Source organism: Chiloscyllium plagiosum, chromosome 3, assembly GCF_004010195.1.
Source record: "Chiloscyllium plagiosum isolate BGI_BamShark_2017 chromosome 3, ASM401019v2, whole genome shotgun sequence".
NCBI lineage: Eukaryota > Metazoa > Chordata > Chondrichthyes > Orectolobiformes > Hemiscylliidae > Chiloscyllium > Chiloscyllium plagiosum.
The window spans coordinates 92,849,725-92,871,716 of record NC_057712.1 but is presented as its reverse complement, the minus strand read 5'-3'; the positions used below and the strand labels follow the sequence as shown (position 1 = coordinate 92,871,716).

Genomic DNA, 21,992 nt, shown 5'->3' with positions numbered 1-21,992 from the left:
CTGGAATGGCTGGATTACCTTACACTGAAAGACTGAAGCGACTGGGCTTGTATACCCTTGAGTTTAGAAGACTGAGAGGGGATCTGATTGAGACATATAAGATTATTAAAGGATTGGACACTCTGGCAGCAGGAAACATGTTTCTGCTGAGAGGACACAGCTTTAAAGTATGGGGTAGACCATTTAGGACAGAGATGAGAAGAAACTTCTTCACCCAGAGAGTGGTGGCTGTGTGGAATGCTCTACCCCAGAGGGCAGTGGAGGCCCAGTCTCTGGATTCATTTAAGAAAGAGTTGGATAGAGCTCTCAAAGATAGTGGAATCAAGGGTTATGGAGATAAGGCAGGAAGAGGATACTGATTAGGAATGATCAGCCATGATCATATTGAATGGCGGTGCAGGCTCGAAGGGCTGAATGGCCTACTCCCGCACCTATTGTTTATTGTCTAACTCCACTCTATTGATTTACATGAGTCGCATTCTATAGGTGTGTTGTTAAGAGGCTAGTATCTCTGAGACAGGATCTGAAAATACATTGTGGTGTTTTCAGCTAAGTGGCTATTCCCATTGGTTTATGTGATCGCTTCGGTAGCACAGATAATAAAATTGGAACGATACGGAGAAGATTAACATGGCTCCTGCACAAGGGTGACACACAAATTCATGAAGCGTCCCATATTCTGCGGTGGCATGGTGACTCAGTGATTAGCACTGCTGCCTCACAGCACTCGGGTCCCAGGTTCAATTCCAGCCTCAGGTGACCGTCTGTGTGGAGTTTGCACATTCTCCCTGTGTGAGCATGGGTTTCCTCCCACAGTCCAAAGATGTGCAGGTCAGGTAAATTGCCCATGGTGTTAGGTGCATTAGTCAGAGGGAAATGGGTTACTCTTCAGAGGGTGGGTATGGACTGGTTGGGCTGAAGGACCTGTTTCCACACTGTAAGGAATCTAATCAAACAAGGTTGAAGGATATTTTTTCTACTTTGTGAATCACAGAAGGTTCATGGTGTGGAAACATAAAGGATGTATGTGCTGAATTTAACAGGCAACACACTCAAAGCTGGAATAAAAATCTTCATGGAATGATACATTTTTGAGAAAAAAAAAATTTAGTGCTTAAACTAATAATTTTTGAAATGCTAAAAATCTGTTGCAGAAGATAGCTATCTCTTTCCTTTGCCCACAAAAAAACTTTCTTTGTGTATGTAATATAGTACTTTAGTGTCAATACAAGTTGGTAATGCAATAGCCAGGATCCAATTTTCTGTACAAGTTTTCCAGCCTGGGATGGGCATTTCAACTCCACTTACCCGCATTCTCCCCGTAGCCCTTTATTCCTTGTGTCATCAAGAATTTATCAATTTCTGCCTTGAAGACATTTAGCGTCCCAGCCTCCACTGCACTCTGTGGCAATGAATTCCACAGGCCCACCACTCTCTGGCTGAAGAAATGTCTCCGCATTTCTGTTCTGAATTTACCCCCTCTAATTCTAAGGCTGTGTCCATGGGTCGTAGTCTCCTCGCCTAACGGAAACAATTTCGTAGCGTCCATCCTTTCCAAGCCATGTATTATCTTGTAAATTTCTATTAGATCTCCCCTTAATCTTCTAAACTCCAATGAATACAATCCCAGGATCCTCAGCCGTTCCTTGTATGTTAATCTAGATCTAGATAAGAAGAGCTTTCATGATGCCAAGTCTGAAGTGTGACAATTTCAAACAGCTCAGAACCAAAAGACAATCAGAAGATGTAACAGGGTGAAAAAGCAAAACATTCTATGTACTGAAGATATGAAATAAAATCCGAAGATGTTGGAAATACTCGGCAGACCTGGAAGAATTTGTGGGGAGAAAATGAACCTTTCAGATGTGTGTTCTCATGAAAGATCACAGACCTGAAATGTTACCTTGTGTCCCAACCCCAAGCTTTACTTGGATTGCTGAATGAAAAATCTTTGGCCAGTGTGTTAACCACACCGAAAGCAAAGTCTGCTGTCTGTACAGCTCTACAAACCCAAGTGATGATTGTTTCTTTAAAAAAATGATCAGGAGGCAGCCGAGCAATTCAAGAGAAAAAGGTGTAAAGGGCACAAGGACTGTTGTTTTTAGAAAAGCTATCACTGATTCCTGTGAGCGGAGTTGGTTAATGTAAGCAGAGCGGGCGGTGCTGGAGGCTGGAAACTCACTGCAGGGAGAAGGGGACATGCGGCTGATGTGGGCAGGGCCCGCCACTCGCCCAGCGTCACTCGCTCCACCCCGCAGTGAGCAAGAGCTGGAGCTGCCCCCTCTCTCTCTGTCTGTGCCTGTTTCCCTGTTCCTGCACACCTACCTCACATGGTGTGTATGTGTGTGTCCTGTCCACCCAGACAGGGCTTCGCTTGCACAGCGTCCCTGCTCGCTCCTTCTCCTGACAGCAATAAAGGGGGAGGGGGGTGGGGAGAAGATTCAAACAAGTGAGACACAGAGAGAGAGAGAGAAAATAGAAGCAACAAGAGACACTGGCGGAGCTTGTGTTTTCCTGGAGTCAGTCGGTGTCCGCTGATTTGTTATTTTTTTCCTGTGAATTACTGTATTTGGGGAGGTGTGAGTGTGTCTGTCTGTCCGTGTGAGCTTTTCCATCCTGGATGCAGTTGCTGGATCCTGCAGAGAGAGTCTTCATGAACGATCCGCACCACTTAGAGATTGCAAAGCATTCCCGGGTCACCAGACTGCCACTATGGTTAAATGTCTTGTTTAATGGTTGAGGTACGTATTGTGGAAAAGCTTCAAGGTGAAGGAGAGGCAAGTAAACATGCATTTGTTGTTGTGCTTTTCTTGTGTATGTTGGAGGGGGGGGGGGGGGGGGGTCTGTGTTATTGCTGCCGATTGCTTTTTGAAGTGACGTCTGAACAGGTTTGCAGTTGAATTTGTGGATTTGTCAGGCTTCCAGGGGAATGCATCTGCCCGGATGACAAGATCAACAGATGACTGTAAAAGCTGGATCTGAGGGACCTGGGCCAGCGGCGGCGGGAGCTCTGGCTCGGCGCTATTCGTAGTTTTAAAGTCAGAAGGTGCTGCTGTGGGTCTGTGCCTCCGCTGAGTCAGGAGCAGTCTGAGGCCACCCTTCAGCAAGAACTGTCTCCCTGTTCCACGATTGTTCTCCTCCGCACGACTGTGCGAAATTTTTCGCGTGTTTAGTTTGTTCTGTAGTGCGCTAGGTAGTGAAGTGGGGGTTTACTCAGAGCACTGTGGTTCGCTGTCGATTTGCCCTCTTTAGGCGCACACGCTGGGTACACTAGAATTCCTAACCCCCCACTCCCCCCCCCCCCCCCCCAGTACAGAATGGTGATTCATACATAAACTTTTTCTTTTGCTAACTTGCGGAATACATGGTTGAATATAATACAACGAGCGGAGTTTATTTTATAGAACTGTGTGTGTGAATAGCGTGAGGCGCCGTGTCTCTGCGATAGGGTCAATTTATAAACTTAACCGTTCAGAAAAAAATCGAGAATTGAAAACCCTTCAACTTTTTGTTGTCAGGGGATGGCCATTATCAATAGGTCGTCAGATGATGCAGAGCTAAGGGTGTGTTTACACTGTAGCTACTGATATGAGAGTACTGTATGGGTTGCTGCTGGACCAGACTGTCCGGAGGGGGTGCGGGCGGAGGCATGGTGATTACAGTGTTTGTACTGTGCTACAGCACTTAGCACCAATTCTGATCCTCCCCCACAGAGAGCTCCAACTTGTAATTGCCATATATACTGTGGCATCACTTCCTAGACATTTAATTAGGTCTTATTAAATGACTGATCATTTACGCAATGAGCACCTCTTAAACCCAGGGGATAATCTGCTCCTGAAGCTGGAGAGCTTGGAGGTGAGGCAGGTGTTTTAGTCAGAGATTCATGGACTATTCTCCACCTCCCCAGAATTAAGTTCTGGGTGTGAAGGCCCCTGGTTGACCTTCCCACCCAAGAGCCAATTGAAGATCTTAAGTGACGGGTTAAGGGCCACTTTAAAGGGCTCAGTGTGGCACCAGCGAGATTAACCAAAGTACAAGTGAGCTGTGAATGACAGGTCAACTTTGTAAGTCATCTGCATTAAGTTTTGGGGTGGGGGGATCTGTAAGGGGAAATCCTTCACTCAAAGCTAATTATTGCCTGAGCAAGGGACTGGACATTGGGCACAAGGTTCCTGCTTCAGCCCTCCACTCCCTTGCTCTCCACATTTCACTCCCTCTCCCCACTGCCCTCACCCATTAAACACTTTTCCTGTCTGCACTTCACCCCCACCTCCCCTCCCCCTTATCTTGGTTCCTACACAGTCCTGGGATTGGGGGTGCCCTTCCTTCATAACCCCGGTCTCCTCCCTGATGCTACTGACTGACCAGTAGCAGTCATTGCTTAGGACATTCTGCCCCAGCCTCTGGACAATCAGGTCCAGCATAAGGCCTGATTTGTGTGTAGTTCAGCACACCTTACCTAGATGGACACTGTCAGTCCCTTGGTGGTCCTTCAGCTGGCATGCAAACTCGCAACTCTGTAAGGAAATCTCACTCCTAATTGTTTGCACTCTACATTAGGTATAATCTGTGGCAGTCTCAAACTCAGGTGGTGTGAGCCGGACCTTTCTGGGCTCACATCAGGGCTGTCTAGAGTGAGACTGGAAGCCAAACCCTGGAGTGCCACTAAAAAGTGCTCTGGTGGTTTACACTTCTCTTTGTATAAAAATATAGATTTTTTAAATGTCTGAACAAACTAAGTGAGCATTGGTAGAGGTATTGCATTATATGTGAAGGGAAACTAAACATGCATACTTTAAAAGTCCACTAGCTTTGCGTCTTTAACACAAGATCACATGTCATCATACAGTAATGGGATGCTTCTATGTTATTGCTACCAATATTAGTTACTCTGCTGTGAGGAGGTGCCAATTGTAAACCAGGCTCAACTCCTGGAAAGACCGACAATAGATGAGATGGTGGCCTGGGGCTAGTCTTCTCACTCCCCAGGGCCATCTCAATAGAAAGAGAGCAGCTGAATACAGATAATCTGACTAGTCATTCACCAGGATAGTAAATGACATAGAGTTTGGAGGAAGACAAAAAATGTCAAAACCTCAAAAATCTCCCCGACATCATGTGCTTTCTGTTAGATTGAACTTAAATTCCAGTCTATTAATGTCCATGCAATATTGCATAATTTAATGGAGCAATTTATTGATCTTGTTGGTTTTGAGAAAGTATTTTTTAACTTGTTCCCACAGCACTCATGGGTTGTGTTCCCTTTCAAGTTAATACGTTTACAACTATTTTTGGTATCTTGTAACTCTTTGCCTACTGTAGCAACACTTCAAAATTACAATCTTAATCAGATAAGAGTTTATTTAAATAATCTCTATTTTCTTTATCTCATGGTTGCTCCAAGCATTTTAGCAAAAAAGGAAGGGTGAGATAGTTGTGTTTCACACTTCATGAAGAGAATTCATAATTAAATATTTAAATAAATGTTTAAATATTGCAGTTAAAGGTGTTAAGAAACACCTCTAAAAATTGAGACTTAACTACAAACTTAGGAAATGAAGACCACTGCAAAGGTCTGTCAGAATTCTATCTTCTGATATAATGTAAAAGACATTGAACTGTCATACATTTTTGGGCCTGATGAAGACAGAAAATTCTGAACTCTGCATAGAAACCAGTCCTGTTAATAATAAACCAGTAATTCTCCAACTATTCACCGTGGATTATGGAAAACTGCTGAAGGAATGGTAATATAACAGTTACTGAATGAGTAATCTAAAGTCTTAGACTAATGATAAATATTTGAGTTTATTTTCAACACAGCAGTTTGAGAATTTGAAAGCAATTTAAAAATCTGAAAACTCAGGCTTAATAGAAATAACTCTAGCTTGTTTTAAAAGCTCAACTGGTTCACTAATATCCTTTCAGGAATGAAATGTGCAATCTTTACCCATTCTATGTGTGGTTGGCTCTTAAATTGAGTTGGAGGAGGCCTACTGAGACACTCAACTAAGGATGACCAGTAAATACTAGTTTTGTTAGTGACATTTCAAAAATCCTCATTTCAGCCTATCCCCAGTAATATCATAAAAAAGGGTACAATAACATTCCCGAAAACATTCTTCAACTGTATGCTACAATTCCAAATTCAGATCACCTTCTATTGCACCAGTGTGATTTATTTTATAATTTCCCACACTGGCCATCTCTGTGACCCACTGAATGAAAGTGCCAATTTGTGTTAAATTATGTGCAGTTCTGGCTATTCATCTGAACCCACAGGGAGTTGGATCAAGACTGAACAAACTCATTTTCTATTGGCCCTTTAATACTCCTGACAGAATCTTATTCTGAATAGTCTGGGTGAGATTTGAATCTACCTTCTTGAATAAAGTAACCACTTTGCCACAAGTTCCTTTATAGATTCAGTATTGGTGTGATTTGTTTTTAAATTCTGCAAAACAAAAGCCAGAGATGCAAGAGAGTTCTTTCCTATCATTTCCAGTTTGAAGTGTTGTTTATTTTAAATTTTCCTGAATGTGTGAATAACCATTTTTTAAATGTCACACACTTTTACATACAAATCTTGTGACTATTAAATTGAACAGTCATGACTGTTGGATGGTGTAAATAATTTGCCATTAGTTCTGACATTCAGTTTACATTTTTTGAAAATCAAACTCCTGCAATATATTTTCAGGTTACAAGTTAAAGAAACTAGAAAGCTTGTTTATACATAAAAGGAAGCTACAGCTAGTTCCCTTACCTCCCCCCTTCACATGCGTACTTCCTGACATCATGACGTACAGTTTTGGCAACTTCCTTGCAGTCCAAAACATATCAGGACACTCACAAAACGCATTATTTTGACAAATTAGTGTTTTTCTTTTAATCTGTATGTTGTCAAACAAGATTTTTTTTGGTCATATATGTCCACTTTGTCGCTTTGCGAAAATTCACATCAAAATAATATTTACGTCTACTGAGTAATCTAATTAATTGAATAACTCAGCATGCATGAAACGTTTTGAATCATCAGATTGCTTTTTGGTCCCACGTAACTGATTTCAAGAAAGTTGATCTAGGCCAATAATAAATAAGAGCTGGAATAAAGGTATTCAGAGTGATAAACTTTATGGGATTAGACAGTATAGGGACAATCCAGGTAACTATTGGCATAATAACAAGAGTGTACGTGTGCACATGATTCTTTTTCCCCAACTAGGATAGTGTAAGGACCTGCTTGACTTAATATCTATGTGCATAAAAGAAGCACTTAGTACTGCTGTGTATAAAAAGTATCTGACGTAAATCAATATGACCACCTTAAGATCTTGCTATAACACATGAAGGCAGATCAAAAGAAGATTACTAATAAGTGATTGTAGCAATGTGTCAGTGCTGGGCAGCATTAAATGGAGCTTGTACCATGATGAAGAACTGATTAGTGAACTGGCATTAAGAAACAGACCTATGGGAAAATACAAAGAAAATATTGCGGAAGCTGGATGTCTGAAATTACTGGAGAAACTCGACAGGTCTGACAGATTTGTAGAGGGAAAAGCCAAGTTAATGCTGTGAGACCAGTGATCCTTTGTCAGAATTGAAAATAGCTGGGATGGGGTGATGTTTACACTGATAATGGCAGGTGTGTGGGTGTGAGTAGAGTACATGAACGGTATCCAGAGAGAGAGAAAACAGGGATAGCTAAGCAAAGAGATTGCTGATGATAAGCTGAGAGAGAAATAAATGTTGGGAAATGGGCTGGATGTGCTGGGAGAAACCCTGACAAATCAGGACCTCTGGCTGGGGAGGGGCCAGGTAACAAACATGGAGGACTGTTCATGTTCTGGAATTATTTTAAAAATCCTTGTTAGTCCTAAGGTAATGTATCAAGACGGAAGATTGAGGGATTCTTTCTCCAGCTTGTGTTGAGCATTACTGGAGCACTGCAGCAAGCCCAAGACAGGATTGTTGCCATGGGAACACGGTGGTGTGTTAAAGTGGAAGAAACTGGAAGCCCAGGGTCATTTTTGTGGACAGAATGTGGCCCATCCTGATGGGGTTGAGCGTGTACAGGGATGGAACAATTGTGGTGAAGAGGAGATGGCTGGTGCCTGCAAACTGGAAGTTTTGAAACCGATGCAAAACATCAGAAGAATCTCAGATGAAAACGGAGAGGAACTGGACAAGGGGAGAAAAAAATTGAGTCAGGGTAGGAAAAGATAGTTACGTGGGGCAAGAACAGGCAGAAACAATGGCTCTACACAGGCAGTCCTGAGTGGGGATTTTGGGAAGAAGGTAAGAGTGGGCTGTGTATGTAAGGTAGACTGTTATGGGGAGGTCCCCAAATGATGATGATGATGATGTTTACAGTGGTGGGCAGAAAAATCTGATGTTTTATGGTGGGTGATGGACCAGGGGAGATAGCAGGAGGTGTTTGAGAGTTGGCGCTCAGCCTTGTTAAGGTAAAGATCAATCTTCCAATATTCCATACAACAACAGCACCAACCTTGTCAGCAGGTTTGATTACAAAGTCAGAGTTGAACCTGAGAGCAGCGAGATCAGTAAGTGCAGAGGGAATAAGACGACTGATGTCACATCAACAATTCTCAATGAACAGGTTGACTGCAAGTAAGAAACCAGAGGGAGGGGACTAGGACGGTGAGTGTTGGAGATGGGTGACGGGAGTTTATGGGTTGGGGAGTCTGCCCAGTTTATTACCCTCCCCCCATCCATAGATCCTATTTCATGTGCTATGTACTGGATAAATAACCTAAGTTTTACTTCTGGAGTTGTTGTACCTAGTTATCTTTTTTATAAAACTTACTTAATATTATATAACTAACAATTCTGCATGAAAATGTCAGCAAAAGAGTTTGAGATGCTCTTTGCTGTCGGTCTTTCCTATTTCCTTATTAGGATCACGAATCTGTGAAATTCACTATCCAAATTTCAATGGATTTTGAGATATTGAATAAGTCTAAGGAGGACATAGATTTTTAATTAGTGATGGATTGAAGGGTTATGGACAGTGGGCAGTAAAATTGGTTTGAGGCCAAGACAAGATCAGCCATGGTCATATCAAGTAGTGGAGCAGGCTGAAAGGGCTGAATTACCTAATCCTGCTCCAACTTCTTATGTTCTTGTCTTCTCATGTTCCCATTTACTGTTCACATTATTGAGAGATAAGCAGAACCATAGTCTGCTGAAAGCAATCTCAGCTTATTGATTGGTCAATTAATTCCTTGAAAACCATCTATCAAACAATAACAAGGAGAATAAGTGAAAATGACCCTAAAATGTGACAGATCTCAAAGGCTGATGAAAAGTTGTTGTGATGTAGAGAAAGGAAATGTAAGAATTCTCCAGTGTGCAATCACATTGGACGCAAAACATTAGATCATTGGGTGAAATATTGCTTGTTTTTAAAATAACAAGATAAAGGAAAAAAATCTCTTGGAATGGTGCCTTTTAAGAGCTGTGATGCACATGTTAATTAATCCTTTTCGCAGATTCTGACCTAACCACAAAGTCTGCTGTAATACATGTGGATTTCCTTAATATTTAACTGCCTTCCATTGTCCGATACAAAAACTGTTGTTTTTCTTTCACGTGCAAAGGGCACATTTCCTCATGTTCAGCTTTATATTATATATATATATATATATTTTTATATAAATAAAATACATATAATTGGTTCACACATTTTTAATATATTGGAGTATTTTGACAATTTTTTAAAGTTATATTAAACATACAAATTGCTACCGTGACTTGTTGTTCAGTCTTGTGAGAACTGTGAGAATTGTTTGCTGCTTAATCTGTACACACTTCTAAAGTTAAAAATCACACAACACCAGGTTATAGTCCAACAGGTTTAATTGGAAGCACACTAGCTTTCGGAGCGACGCTCCTTCATCAGGTGACACTATCCGAAAGCTAATGTGCTTCCAATTAAACCTGTTGGACTATAACCTGGTGTTGTGTGATTTTTAACTTTGTACACCCCTGTCCAACACCGGCATCTCCAAATCATCACCTTTCTAAAAGCATGTTTACCTGAGACTGTCTCAATGATTGGAGAAATAGATTTGTTTCAGATATAAGTGAGATTAATTTCAATATTGTTTTTTATGCATCTGAGATTCTGATTTAATCTTTTCATATGGAAAAAAAATCAGCATTTTATTGGCAAAATTGACAATTCAAAATGCTGAATATGCCATAATATATGCCATTAAACTACTTCAGAATTGTGAAATATTTGCTTTAATTTTATATTAATATAGGATCTTTAACAAATAGAAATCAAGATCATTGTTTAGACTTTGAATATAGTTATTGGACTGCAGAATTGAAACAAAGAATATTATCCTTATGTATAAAGCAGAATTTTTAACTGTAAAGAAGGGTCTCATTAGCATAATAACTTGGCTATTCCTTCAGCTGGTTACAAATACAATGCAATTTAATGCAATTGTATTTCCTTTCTCTGTTAGCTATCACAATCTTACATTGGATTGGTGTAGCCTGAATCTTAATTGCATAAAATTGACTCTAACAACAGTAATGGAAATAAAATATGATTTTCCTCTCGAATTCCAGACTTTGTAACAATGTAAGTTTTTCCCAATTATTACTGTAGGTTGTCCCTTTGAGTTCAGAGTTAAAATACATTTGTTGAAGCAGAGTAGAAAGGGCTCTACCATGCATTTCACATACGCCGCATCAGAAAAGAGAGTGCTAGTTGTGGCTGGCCCAAAGTGCCAGAAAATGCAATCTTTCGCACCAGTGTTCCTGGCTTTGAGTGTAAATTTCATTAAAATATTCACTGAATTAGAAATAAATACTTTATCTTCACAATTTATACTTTATGTACAAAGTAGCCACAGTTTCCTGGAACAGCTTTATCTGTCATTACTTTGTTGTTGGGGGCCCTTATCTTGTTGAAATGAACCCCCTGCAAAAATTCTTGGAAATGTTATTTAAAAACATTGCAGCAAGCATAATAGAGATTCAGGGACCACAGAATTGGCGCAGCCAATGACTTATCCAATTTGTGTCAGTTAAGGAGAACAATATTGGAATGGGCTTAGACATAAGAGTTCTGAATTTCAAACCATTACGTAACACTGAACTTAATCATTTGCAGAAAATTATTTGAGTTATTTTGAGAACTCAGTTGGCGTTTTAAGTTTACAGAATCATTCTAAGCTAATGGTTTCTTTACTATTTATTTAGAACGTGACGTAAATATCCTAAAATGCTTAAAAGCTGTCTGATTATAAGATTGGAAGCCTGATAGGGGAAATAACAAATGAACTTTGGCAGGTTGTTGGGTGCAACATATAAGAGGTCCATGTTTTCTGATTTATTCCACTTCTTGATGGGAGTCACAAAATAAAAGGTTAAACTTCTTTTCACCCTAGCTTAAAGTGGAGTACTGTTGTGAACCTCTGCTGGCTTTGTAGACACCCAAGAATTGCTGTAAGCAGCACTGCCAGGCCAAAGCTGTTAGCTGCCTCAGACACTCGTGCTCACCAGGTTTATTCAGATGAAACTCTGCACAATTTTGCTCATGCCTTGGAAGGTTAAAATTGGAAAAATGTTACTAGTGTAGGACCATAGGAAGACATAGGAAGCAGTAAAACCATTGAGAAATCTGAAAACGCAGATAAGGACTTAAAGAAAATAAAGGAATTGCCAAACCAGGAACCAAAACAGGTCAGTGAGCATAGGATTCATGCATGAACAGAATCTGATGGAGTATGGGCCCAGGTAATATTTACATCTCATATTGTGCTCATATTTACATCTTCCGTACTGCTCTGGTGATCATAATTTTTATTCCAATAGCAACAACACTTCTGATTCATGAGTGGGAGGATTAAATTTATTAGAAATTAAGCTAATGGTACTCAAATTGACTTTACTCAGGGACTTTATAGCTTTGTAAAATAGATGACTTTTATCTGATGGAAATGCTTAGGCCAAAAACACAGGTTACTGAGGTGAAGGTGCATCTATTTTTAAATAGTCCATGAATAGGGATTATTGCTATGTTGTCAGAAAATTTCTGAGAGGCACGCATCATGATATCTTTAATCTCTTTAGTATTAGATCAGTTTCCCATGATCAAAACAAAATGACTTTCCTGATAAGATGTTCCTTCAGACATGTATGTGTATTCTTAAAGGTTATACAAAGTTTCACCATTATAAAGAACTTATATTGTTATGAGGGCAGTGCACTGTTGCTTATGTAATAAGTTACCCATTACCACAGGGCTTTTCTTTTCCCCTTGTCCACCTTTCTGAAGCTGCTGGCTTATGGTTCCACAGGCATGCACAGCTCCCTTTTAACTTGTTCACTAAGTTTTTTTTGCAAGAACTTGGGTGGTTAATGTTATTGTATCAGACTGCTCAACTATGGAATGCATTATAACCAAGCTTGATATTGCATTTACCAGTGCAAATATTCTCCAACTGATCTAGAAAACCAACTGTAACTCTATGATGTCCCCAAACTAATAGCTATCCTCATTCACCACAGACTGAAATTCTGGGAACAGTGCTGTGGAAGTAAAAATAAAGACATGATAATGCAGAAAGTGTAAGGTCATATAGTTATACAGCACAGATGCAGGCTCTTTGGCCCAAACTGGTCCATGCCAACCAAAATGTCCATCCACACTAATCCCATTTCCCTCCACTTGGCCCATTATCTTCTTTCATATGCATGTACTTGTCCAAATGCCTTTTAAATGTTGTTTGTGTACCTGCCTCTACCACTTCTGCTGGCAGCTTATTCCATATGTGTACCACCCTCTGTGTAAAAAAAAAAGTTGCCCCTCAGAATCCCTTTTATTATTTCTCCTCTTACCTTAAATTGATGCCATCTAGTCCTCAATTTCCCAACCCTGGGAAAAAGACGGAGTGCATTCACCCTATCCATGCCTCTTATGATCTTAGACACTTCTATAAGATCCCCGCTCAGTTTCTTATGCTCTAAAGAAAAAACTCCTAGCTTGTCCAACCTCTCCCTGTAACTCAGACTCTTGGGTCCTGGCAACGTTCTTGTAAATTTCTTCTGCAGTCTTTCCACTTTAATGACATCCTTCCTCTAGCAAGATGACCAAAACTGAACACAATAATCCAAATGCAGCCTCACCAATATCCTGTGCAACTGTAACGTAACTTCCCAACTTTGGTACTCAGTGCTCTGACTGATGAAGACCAGTGTGCCAAAGCCTTCTTTACTGTCCTCTCTACCTTTCAGAGAACCATGCACCTGAATTCCAAGGTCACTTTGTTCCACCACACTCCTTAAGGTCCTACCATTCAACATGAAAGGTATGAAGATCAGCTCAGGATCTATCATGTTAAACCAAGAAAGTAGATAAGAAGACAGATGGCATTTGTGGCAAGTATCCACAGAGTTTGCAATTGTTATGAAATGTTATAATTTTGGTGTTTTTGATGTTCAGCTGAAATACATTTCAATTCAGATGGATGTAATGAGCAGAGGTGGCATGATGGCTCAGTGGTTAGCACTGCTGCCCCACAGCGCACGGACCCAGATTCAATTCCATCCTTGAGTGACTGTCTGTGTGGAGTTTGTACATTCTCTCTGTGTCCTGTGGGTCTCCTCCCACAGTCCAAAGATGTGCAGGTTAGGTGGATTAGCTGTGCTAAATTGCCCATAGTGTCCAAGGATGTATAGACTAGGTGGATTGGCCATGGAACATGCAGGGTTACATGGATGGAATGGGTCTGGATTGAATGCTGTTTGGAGGGTTGGTGTGGACTCGATGGGCCAAATGGCCTGATTCCATACTGTAGGGTTTCAATGAACAGTTGTGCTTGTAGTAGTGAAGTTGTCATGGCTCTAGCTAAGCATTCATAAGAATATGATTTCAAATCCACCCATGGTATGTTGTTAAAATTGAATTGGATATAACAAGGACTGCTATACTGGAAGTAAAATGTTGCTGTTCTAAGTCAGCAAAGTAATTCTGCTAGTGTAGATCAGTGCCACTTTTTCTTTGAACTATTGTCCAGTTTTGTGTACTGCACTCTGACATGTGTGGATGACACTACAAACTTGACATAATCAAGTTCTCTGCTGCCTTTGTCCAAAAACAGTCTGTTTACAAATTCTTCCACAGTGTCGCCTCTCCCAATTGCTGCAAACTCCTGGAGTTCCACACCTTCATGAGATAAGGTTTTGCATTCCTCTAAATTTGTCTGCTTGAGTAATTAAAAAAGAACTCTTTCATGATATATGGCAAGAAGAACATTTCCTGTCCGTCCCTAATTGCCCTTGAGAAGGTGGTGGTGGGCTGCCAGCTGCAGCTTTGAAATACTGTGGTGCATCTGTTGTTGACATACACTCTGCTTAAGGAAGGAATTCCAGGACTTTGACCCAGTTGCAGTGAATGAGCTGCAATATAATTCCCAGTCAGGATAGTGTTTGCTAAGAGGGGAGGTAGCAAATGGGTGGTGTTCATTTGTGTCTGCTGCCCTTGTTTTTCTAGATGATAGAGATTGTGGACTTTGAAGGTGCTGTCAAAACAAGATTCCCAGGTTCTTTCACTGCACATAGTAGCTTGTGCATACTGATGGAAAAATTGCACCTTCAAGATTGTGGATGTGGTGCAGTGAAATTATGCTGGGTCAAGCTTATTGAATGTTGAAGTTGCTGTCATCGAAACAAGTGAAGAGTATTCCATCGGACTCCTGACTTTGGGGAGACAGGTAGTGAAATATTATCTGCAGAATTCCCAGCTTCACCTACAGTTATAGCCCCAGATTTTGCCTGGCCCAATTCAGTTTCTGGATGATGGTGATCTCAGGACATTGGTGGCACAGGATTCAGTGATAGTAATGCTGTTGAATGTAAGAGAAATAGTTAGGTTCTCCCCAGTTGGAAATGGCCATTACTTGGCATTTGTGTGGGGTAAATGTTAGTTGCCACTTATCAATCGAACTCTGAATGTTATTCATTTCTTACAGCATGAGGACATAAACTGCTTCTGTAATTGAGGAGTTGTGGATGGTATTTAACATTGTGCAACCATTTGTGAACAGCTTCATCTCTAACATTAACCTGGACACATCTCCAATTTTAATTGATCTATCATTTGTGGCCTTGTTTTCACCCGCCAGGCCTTAGACTCAGGAATTCTAATTCTTTCTTCATCATTTGTCTTCCATTAGTCTACTTCTTTGATTAAGCTTTTGGTCATCTGCCCTAATTCTCTCAATGTGGTTCAGTGTCATATTATGTTTTATAATATTCCAGTAAACTGTCCTGGGAATTTTATTGTCTTTAAGTTTCTACCTAACTACAGTTGATGTTGTCCTGGTCAATATTGAAAGAATGAGGGCTATAAGTCGAATCAAATGTAAGTTGTGTTGCAGTCAGCATGTTGGGAAAATCTAGCATAGCATTAAAAGTATCCTCAAAGGAGCCTTGTACCACACATATGCTTTTTGGCATATGTTGTAAGAAAATTCTGTGCCATTCTGAAACACATTCTTAAAGGCAGTTATGTATTTTTTTAATATCAAGACTTACATTGTAATGTAACTATAAATTCTGCACAGTTTGTCCTGAAACAAGAATGCCTTAACAGTAGTTCCCTATGCATGGTTGTAAATAGATGTTATTTGAATGTGCATATAGTGGTATGAGAGATTTATGATGGCAGGGGAATTATTTTTTCCTGACTGTGACTTTTGTTTACATTTTGGTTTTGAAAATCAATGAAAGAGACTGAAGTGTAACTTTAAAAAGTCAGGTGAATATGTCATCTACCTACTTTGATGTATTTCTAAGAGTCGAAATATTTTAGATACTTTATGAGATTTCGCCGAAAGTGTTGGAAGAATATAATTTTACTTCACAATATTATGTAAAATATTGCATAATTTAATTGAATTTTGCAAAATTTTCCAGAACTTCTAGAGCACGATTCCCTTATTTCTAAAACAGGTCTGTTTTAATGAACAGGCCCCTGACAATATGTCTTTAAGCTGTGTTTTCTCTTCCTTAGAAAAGGTGGCTTCTGCATTCTGTTGAACATATCCTCGACATGCTTAGACTGCAGCGTGTGTGGGACTACATGGACTAGGGTTGGCACTTCACCTTTAACCTGCCAGGAACCTCAAGGTCTGGTTGCCTAGTGAGCAGGCATAATGCTCAGTGGTCTAGTTAGGAGCATTGGAAGTGGAGAATGGAAGAGATAAAGGAGATTTGCCGCTTGAAAGACTTGTGCACGTGCTGCTAGTTGACATTTACCTTACTTACTAACTTGCCTCCCACATAAATAGTTCACTCCTACTGTGCAGAAAGCAGTGGGTGAATGTCATGACCTATATTTTACAGTCTGTTTCAACTACCATGCATGCCAGTTCTTCAATATGCAATTCTCAATTCAATCCTCAGGACAACATACCACTGAAGTGCCACCATTTCATTTCTCTGCGAATTGTATAAATGCAACAAATATTTGTTGATGATGTGTGGTTTGTGTCCTATCATGTATATATAATCCATTGTGATTTTTGAAATGAGGCTGTTCCCTGAGTGCGAAGTTTGGTGGAAGACTCTGGTTAGGTTGCATAAGGCAGGTAATTCCTGGTGGTTGGTCACTAGGTAACTTTACAACTGTTCATTACATGTAATTGGCTGCCTGATTTGCTCCTCTGACCTTCTTCCTTGACCACTTCTTGAGCCATGAAGTAGACTGACTGACTGGATTGGACAAATATAGTGTCACCTTGAAAGCCTTATCTGTTCTGTATTCTGTTGTAGCCTAGCTGAATGTGAAGCAATGTCAATAGATGTTGTCACCACTGTAAAGTGTGAATCCTACAAATAATTACATGTAGGAAGAATCCCACAGCATGTTATTTGACTGAATGTCTTTTAAAGGGTTTCATCCAGAGATAGAACAAAGTGTATGTGCTGTCTCCATTGACATTGAAAATTGCAAAAGAGGTTTGCAACTGGAATTGAAGGCATGATTTTCATAGCTAGTTAGTCTCCGAAGTTTGGGCAGAGCACTGTTGATAATAGTGAGCACTGCTTGTCTTTATTGATGTTTAATACCAGTGTTTTCACTGAGCAATGTTCTTTCATCTATTCTTTGGTATGCTTTTTCCTCTAAAAAAATGAATTGAAAGTATTGGGAATGCAAAAAAATGCTGCATGCTTATTTGAATATAAAATTATGGTGAATATGAAATTCAAGTGAATTCAAATGTAATCAGTTAGCTCTGAAATCTCTTGGGATACCATGAGGATATGCAACATGTGAAATAAAATTTTCTTGTTGTAAAGTTATCATGCCAAAAGGAGAAAAACCTAGACACCTGAAATAGGGAAGTTGCCAATAATTAAAATTGTAGCTATATTACCCCAAGCCCAGTAATTTAAATTTGTCCCCAACTGCATATTTGAGGTCTCCATTATATTTTTGTGGTATTTTCAATTGTTTAGCAAGTAGTGGTAAAGGAAACACACAATACTTGTTTAAAGATGGAAATTATATTCCTGACATCTGTAAAATTGGAAAATAATAAAATCCCTATAAGTATTTAATGAATTGTGTTTTACCAGGTGCTGTCTATAATAAGCCAAGCACAGGTCAGCAAAAAAATGTTAGAGACTTCAAGATGTTTAAAACATAAGAAAAATTAAAGTAAACTTAGCTGTCACTGCTCTCCTCATTTGAACTATTGCTTTCACTCTCAGGCTGCAGACATGACGACATCAATAAACATACCATCCATGAAACTCTCAACCTCATAGTTGCACTATAGTGATGCTGGCTGCAACTCAGTCTCTGAACTGGTACCTCCAGTTGATGAAATTCCCTGTATATGTGGCTGCTGAACACAAGAAGCACAGGCCTTCAGATGCACAATAAGCAAACTCTAGTAATTATTAAACTTTGAAATTTAATAATGTAAAAGCCTAAATCTAATGATTAGTGTATTATTATGTATTTTTTTCATTATTTTTTGTATTTTGTATTTACTTGGAATTATTATTTGTAAAACCTACCTCCATTTCATCCTTGGAAGCAGCAGAAGTTGAATTTTAAATAAACAAATCTTTGATAATGAAATGTTCTTTGCATTCATCATAATGACATGTAGTCACCTAAGGTTCATTAAACAGAGATCTCCCTAACTAAAGCGGGCATAAGGTGGGAGCAGCTGATGATTGCAAGAGCAAGGATCAGAAACAATTTATCTTCATAAATGTTATCCGCTCCTTTCAGTGCCTCCTTGGGTTGTGGTGCAATGGACCCAGGAGGAAAAGTGAATGAGGAGAAACAAGGAGCCCTGCAGGATTCATTATGGATCTGCTCTGTTCCAAGTTTGAAATTAAGATATGCGGTACAGGCTATGTGTATCTATTGTCAAAAGTTGTAGGCTCCATTTAATCAATATTAGTACTTCCTAAATTCCCACTATGCAGTGGGTGAGCTGCCACTAACCAGTATGCGTAGCTGACAACTTTTCCCCCATACAGATATGAGACACAAACGTAAAATTTTTGGGGCCTTTTGTCCATGTTAGCGGACATCCATGCTACTTACTGCTCCCACTTTATGCCTGTTTTGGGCAATAATAGAATTTTTGGCTGATGTTTATTCACATTAGTGAGGGTATTAGAGCACAAAACCATTCAAGATATAAATCTAATCTAATCTTAATCGCAGGAAGGGTTAGGGTAAAATTGCTACTGCTTCAGCTTTCACTCTTACCAGGAAGCTACCAGAAGATTCTTTTGGCATTGTATGCTTTTATTGTCCTGTCATTATTTCAAGTCCTTCAGCAGCTGAAATCTAAAAGTGAGTTCAATGAATTAAAGTTGTGCCCCATCATTCTTTGATGCTGGTGTTCTGTACAATGTAAATTGATGAGGCTGGCACGCAGTGTTGAACTCCAGCGTTGTCACATTGACGCTGTACAAAATAACTTCTGTGTGAAATTGGTTTATTATTGTCCTGCTCCCCTGTGTTATGGTACCGGCCTCATTCGTGAAGTAGGGCGGATATGCTACATTAGCAATTGCAACTGATAAGCAATTGTGCAACTGTTGAAAGGTTTTTAATTATAATTTTTTTCAGATTCAGGCCATGAACTATCCTCATTAGCTTTGGAAAAAGGAGTCATTGTATGGGTTGAGCTTTCTTCCTGCTTTTGTGCTGGTTACATAATGACCATTGGTAATCAATGACAGCTGTTTGCTTTGATGTTGTGGTACTCTCTCATTAAATTTACAACAATGATAACAAATATATTTGTTTGATTTAATAGTCTGGATTTTCTGTTTGAAATTTCAATTCTGGCATAAACTATTTAAAACAAATAAAGTTTATTATCAGTGTTATAATAATGCTGAATGGAAAATAATGCTTGTTAGATATTCTAGACTGGAAACTGTAGCCTGAATTGCATGGGTTCCTCTTGTAATTCTGCCTTAACCTTGGAAGCTATTTCTATTGGGCTGTATTATCCAGGCTGGGTTGTTTTGGAATTTACTGGGAGACACCATTGAAACTTGTCAAGGTTTTTTTGATAGCACCAAACTCATGACCTTTACCACCTAGAAGGACAAAGATAGCAGATGTGTTGAAGTACCACCTACAAGTTCTTCCACCTTGTTGCACATTGTCTCTATCTGCATTCCTACATTGCCACACAAAAAAAATAGGGCAGGTATCCAGTCTATCACCACCTGACTCCTTAAAGCCTGTCCACCATCTACAAGGCACAAGTCAGGAAAGTGATGGAATATTTCCCACCTGTCTGGATGAATGCAGCTCCAACAACACTCAAGAAGTTTGACACCATCTGGGACAAAGCAGCACGCTGACTGGCATCACATCCACTCCCTCCACCACTGGCACTCAGTGACAGTAGTGTGTATTATCTATAAGAGCACTGCAGGAATTCATCAAAGATCCTTAGGCAGCATCTTCCAAACCCATGAACCTTTCCACCAAAAGGATAAAGGCAGTTTCATGTTCCCTTCCAAGCCACTCACCATCCTGATTTGGAAATATATTGCAGTTTTTTCACTGTCGCTGGGTCAAACTCCTGGAATTTCCTCCCTGATGGCATTGTAAATCAATCTACAGCAGGTGGACTACAGCGGTTCACCACTACCTTCTCTAGGGCAACTAGGGATGGGCAATAAATGTTGACCCAGTGAGCGATGTCCATGTCCCACAAATGAATTTGAAAAAAAGCCATCTGCCATATTGAAATACAACATTAAGAGTCAATTGAGTTTGTTACCTATTCAGTTAACCTGGATAAAATGCTGTTCACCCTCTGAATGGGCAGGCTGTTTTTTAAAAAACGATGTGTTTACGGAGGGGTGGGTGAGAAGGAAGGGATGGGTAAGTACTTTAGTGGGGGTATCCTTCATGCATTGGGAAAAATCCCCTTCCTTCCTATGCATTTGCTCTCCAAAAGGCAATTCCCTGACCAAATAGCCTATGGAAAGTCATCGACACTGTTCTAGCTCCCTCAGAGCCAATTCTCAGAATGAACAGGATTTCTGTTACACCTGTTCTTTTTTTTGGTTTTTTTTGTTCAGGATGACGGACACTCCTGTTTTTTTTTGTTTTTTTTCTATCCACACTCCCGCCTAACTGCGGTAGTGCTTATTTTTTCCCCAGCACCTATGGTGTGTGTGTGTGCAGGTGTGAGACACAGTGAAAGACACAAAGTGCACGAATCTTTATTCAATTTCCACCACCAGGAAGATAGGAAAACACCCGGGTGGCCAGTGACAAGCAGTGCCCTTCACATCAAAACAGTGAAGGGGAGGGGAGGGACTAAATCAAAATGCAGGCAGTCGGCCCTAACGACCCCCTCCACGGCCCGCTGCCTCGACCTGTTGATGGCCAGTTTGGCCAGGTCCAAGCGCAGACCCACGAGGAGGTCTTCAGACCTGCCCTCCCTCCTCCGTACCGGGTGCCTGAAGATCAGGAGCGTGGGACTGAAGTGCAACCAAAAGCAGAGGAGGAGGTTTTTAAGAAAATCAAAAAGGGAGACTACTGTTCTCATGTGTTAACCAGGGGTTCCTGATTGGACAGATTAACAGCCCCAAGCAGGGAGCTCATATTCTATGAGGTCCACCTGGCTGACCTCTTTACAATAACCACATCCTTCCCCTTCTGAGTCTGAAGACATCGGCCGGTTGTTTTATTTGTAGCTCCTGGGCGTTTTAGCACTGGGTCAGGTTCCTCCAACTCTGCCTCTGATATGGGCAGCATGTAACACTCAGTAATTCATCTCTTATGCTCAGAGTGTCTCAGAAGAAATTCATTCTCTTCTTCAGGCAGCAAAGGTGTTGAGGCGGCAACATCCACTGTGTCTATCTCAGATCCTGAGGTATCTTCAACGCTTGACGGAAAGGGAAGAGCCAGGAGTTCTAGGACATTCAGAAAGGCTGCCGAGGAGCCGGGCATGTTTTTCTCCCACATTGCTTGCGAGTTTGCAGCTTTCATATGGTCCAAGTGCTTGTACAGGACCATTGCACCTACCTGAATGTTATAAGTCACCAGACCTTTCTGTTATCCATGCAGGGCCATTCTATGGTTCCTACACCAAACTTCATCCCCTGAATTAAACTGCCTCTCTCGTTTAGTGGAGTCTTGCATCTGGCATTGGTGTTCCTGATACAGTTCTGCCCTCCTCTGTCCCAAGTCTGGGAAGATCAGATTTAACATGGTGCAGAGTCTTCTCCCCATTAGCAACTCTGCTGAAGCTGTCCCTGTAGTTGCATGAGGTGTGGTCCTATAATCAAATAGGAACCAGGGCCACTTGGTGTCGAGTGAAACTGCAGGCTGGTTCTTGAAGTCTGGGCTCAGTTGGATTGGCAAGGGTGTCCACATCCATAGAATACCCTGCAAAGCATATGCTGCACTTGCAAATGACAAAGCCAGTTTGAAG

At 40.5% G+C, this 21,992-nt stretch overlaps 1 protein-coding gene and 1 non-coding gene across 3 annotated transcripts in view; both read left to right on the top strand.

Moving 5' to 3' along the window:
• Positions 1–575: 575 nt before the first annotated feature.
• Positions 576–682, top strand: LOC122548711. The gene has a single exon (XR_006311322.1). It is a non-coding gene; the product is annotated as a U6 spliceosomal RNA (small nuclear RNA).
• Positions 683–2,234: 1,552 nt separating this feature from the next.
• LOC122547509 (cAMP-specific 3',5'-cyclic phosphodiesterase 7B-like) overlaps positions 2,235–21,992 on the top strand; it is a 176,572-nt gene continuing 156,814 nt past the window's right edge. The window contains exons 1-2 of one of the 2 annotated variants that reach the window (XM_043686123.1): positions 2,235–2,741; positions 17,767–17,951. In XM_043686123.1, the coding sequence (XP_043542058.1) occupies positions 17,895–17,951 (57 nt within the window). In that variant the 5' untranslated portion in view covers positions 2,235–2,741; positions 17,767–17,894. The remainder of the gene's footprint in view (positions 2,742–17,766; positions 17,952–21,992) is intronic. The other variant, XM_043686129.1, reaches the window with a different exon arrangement.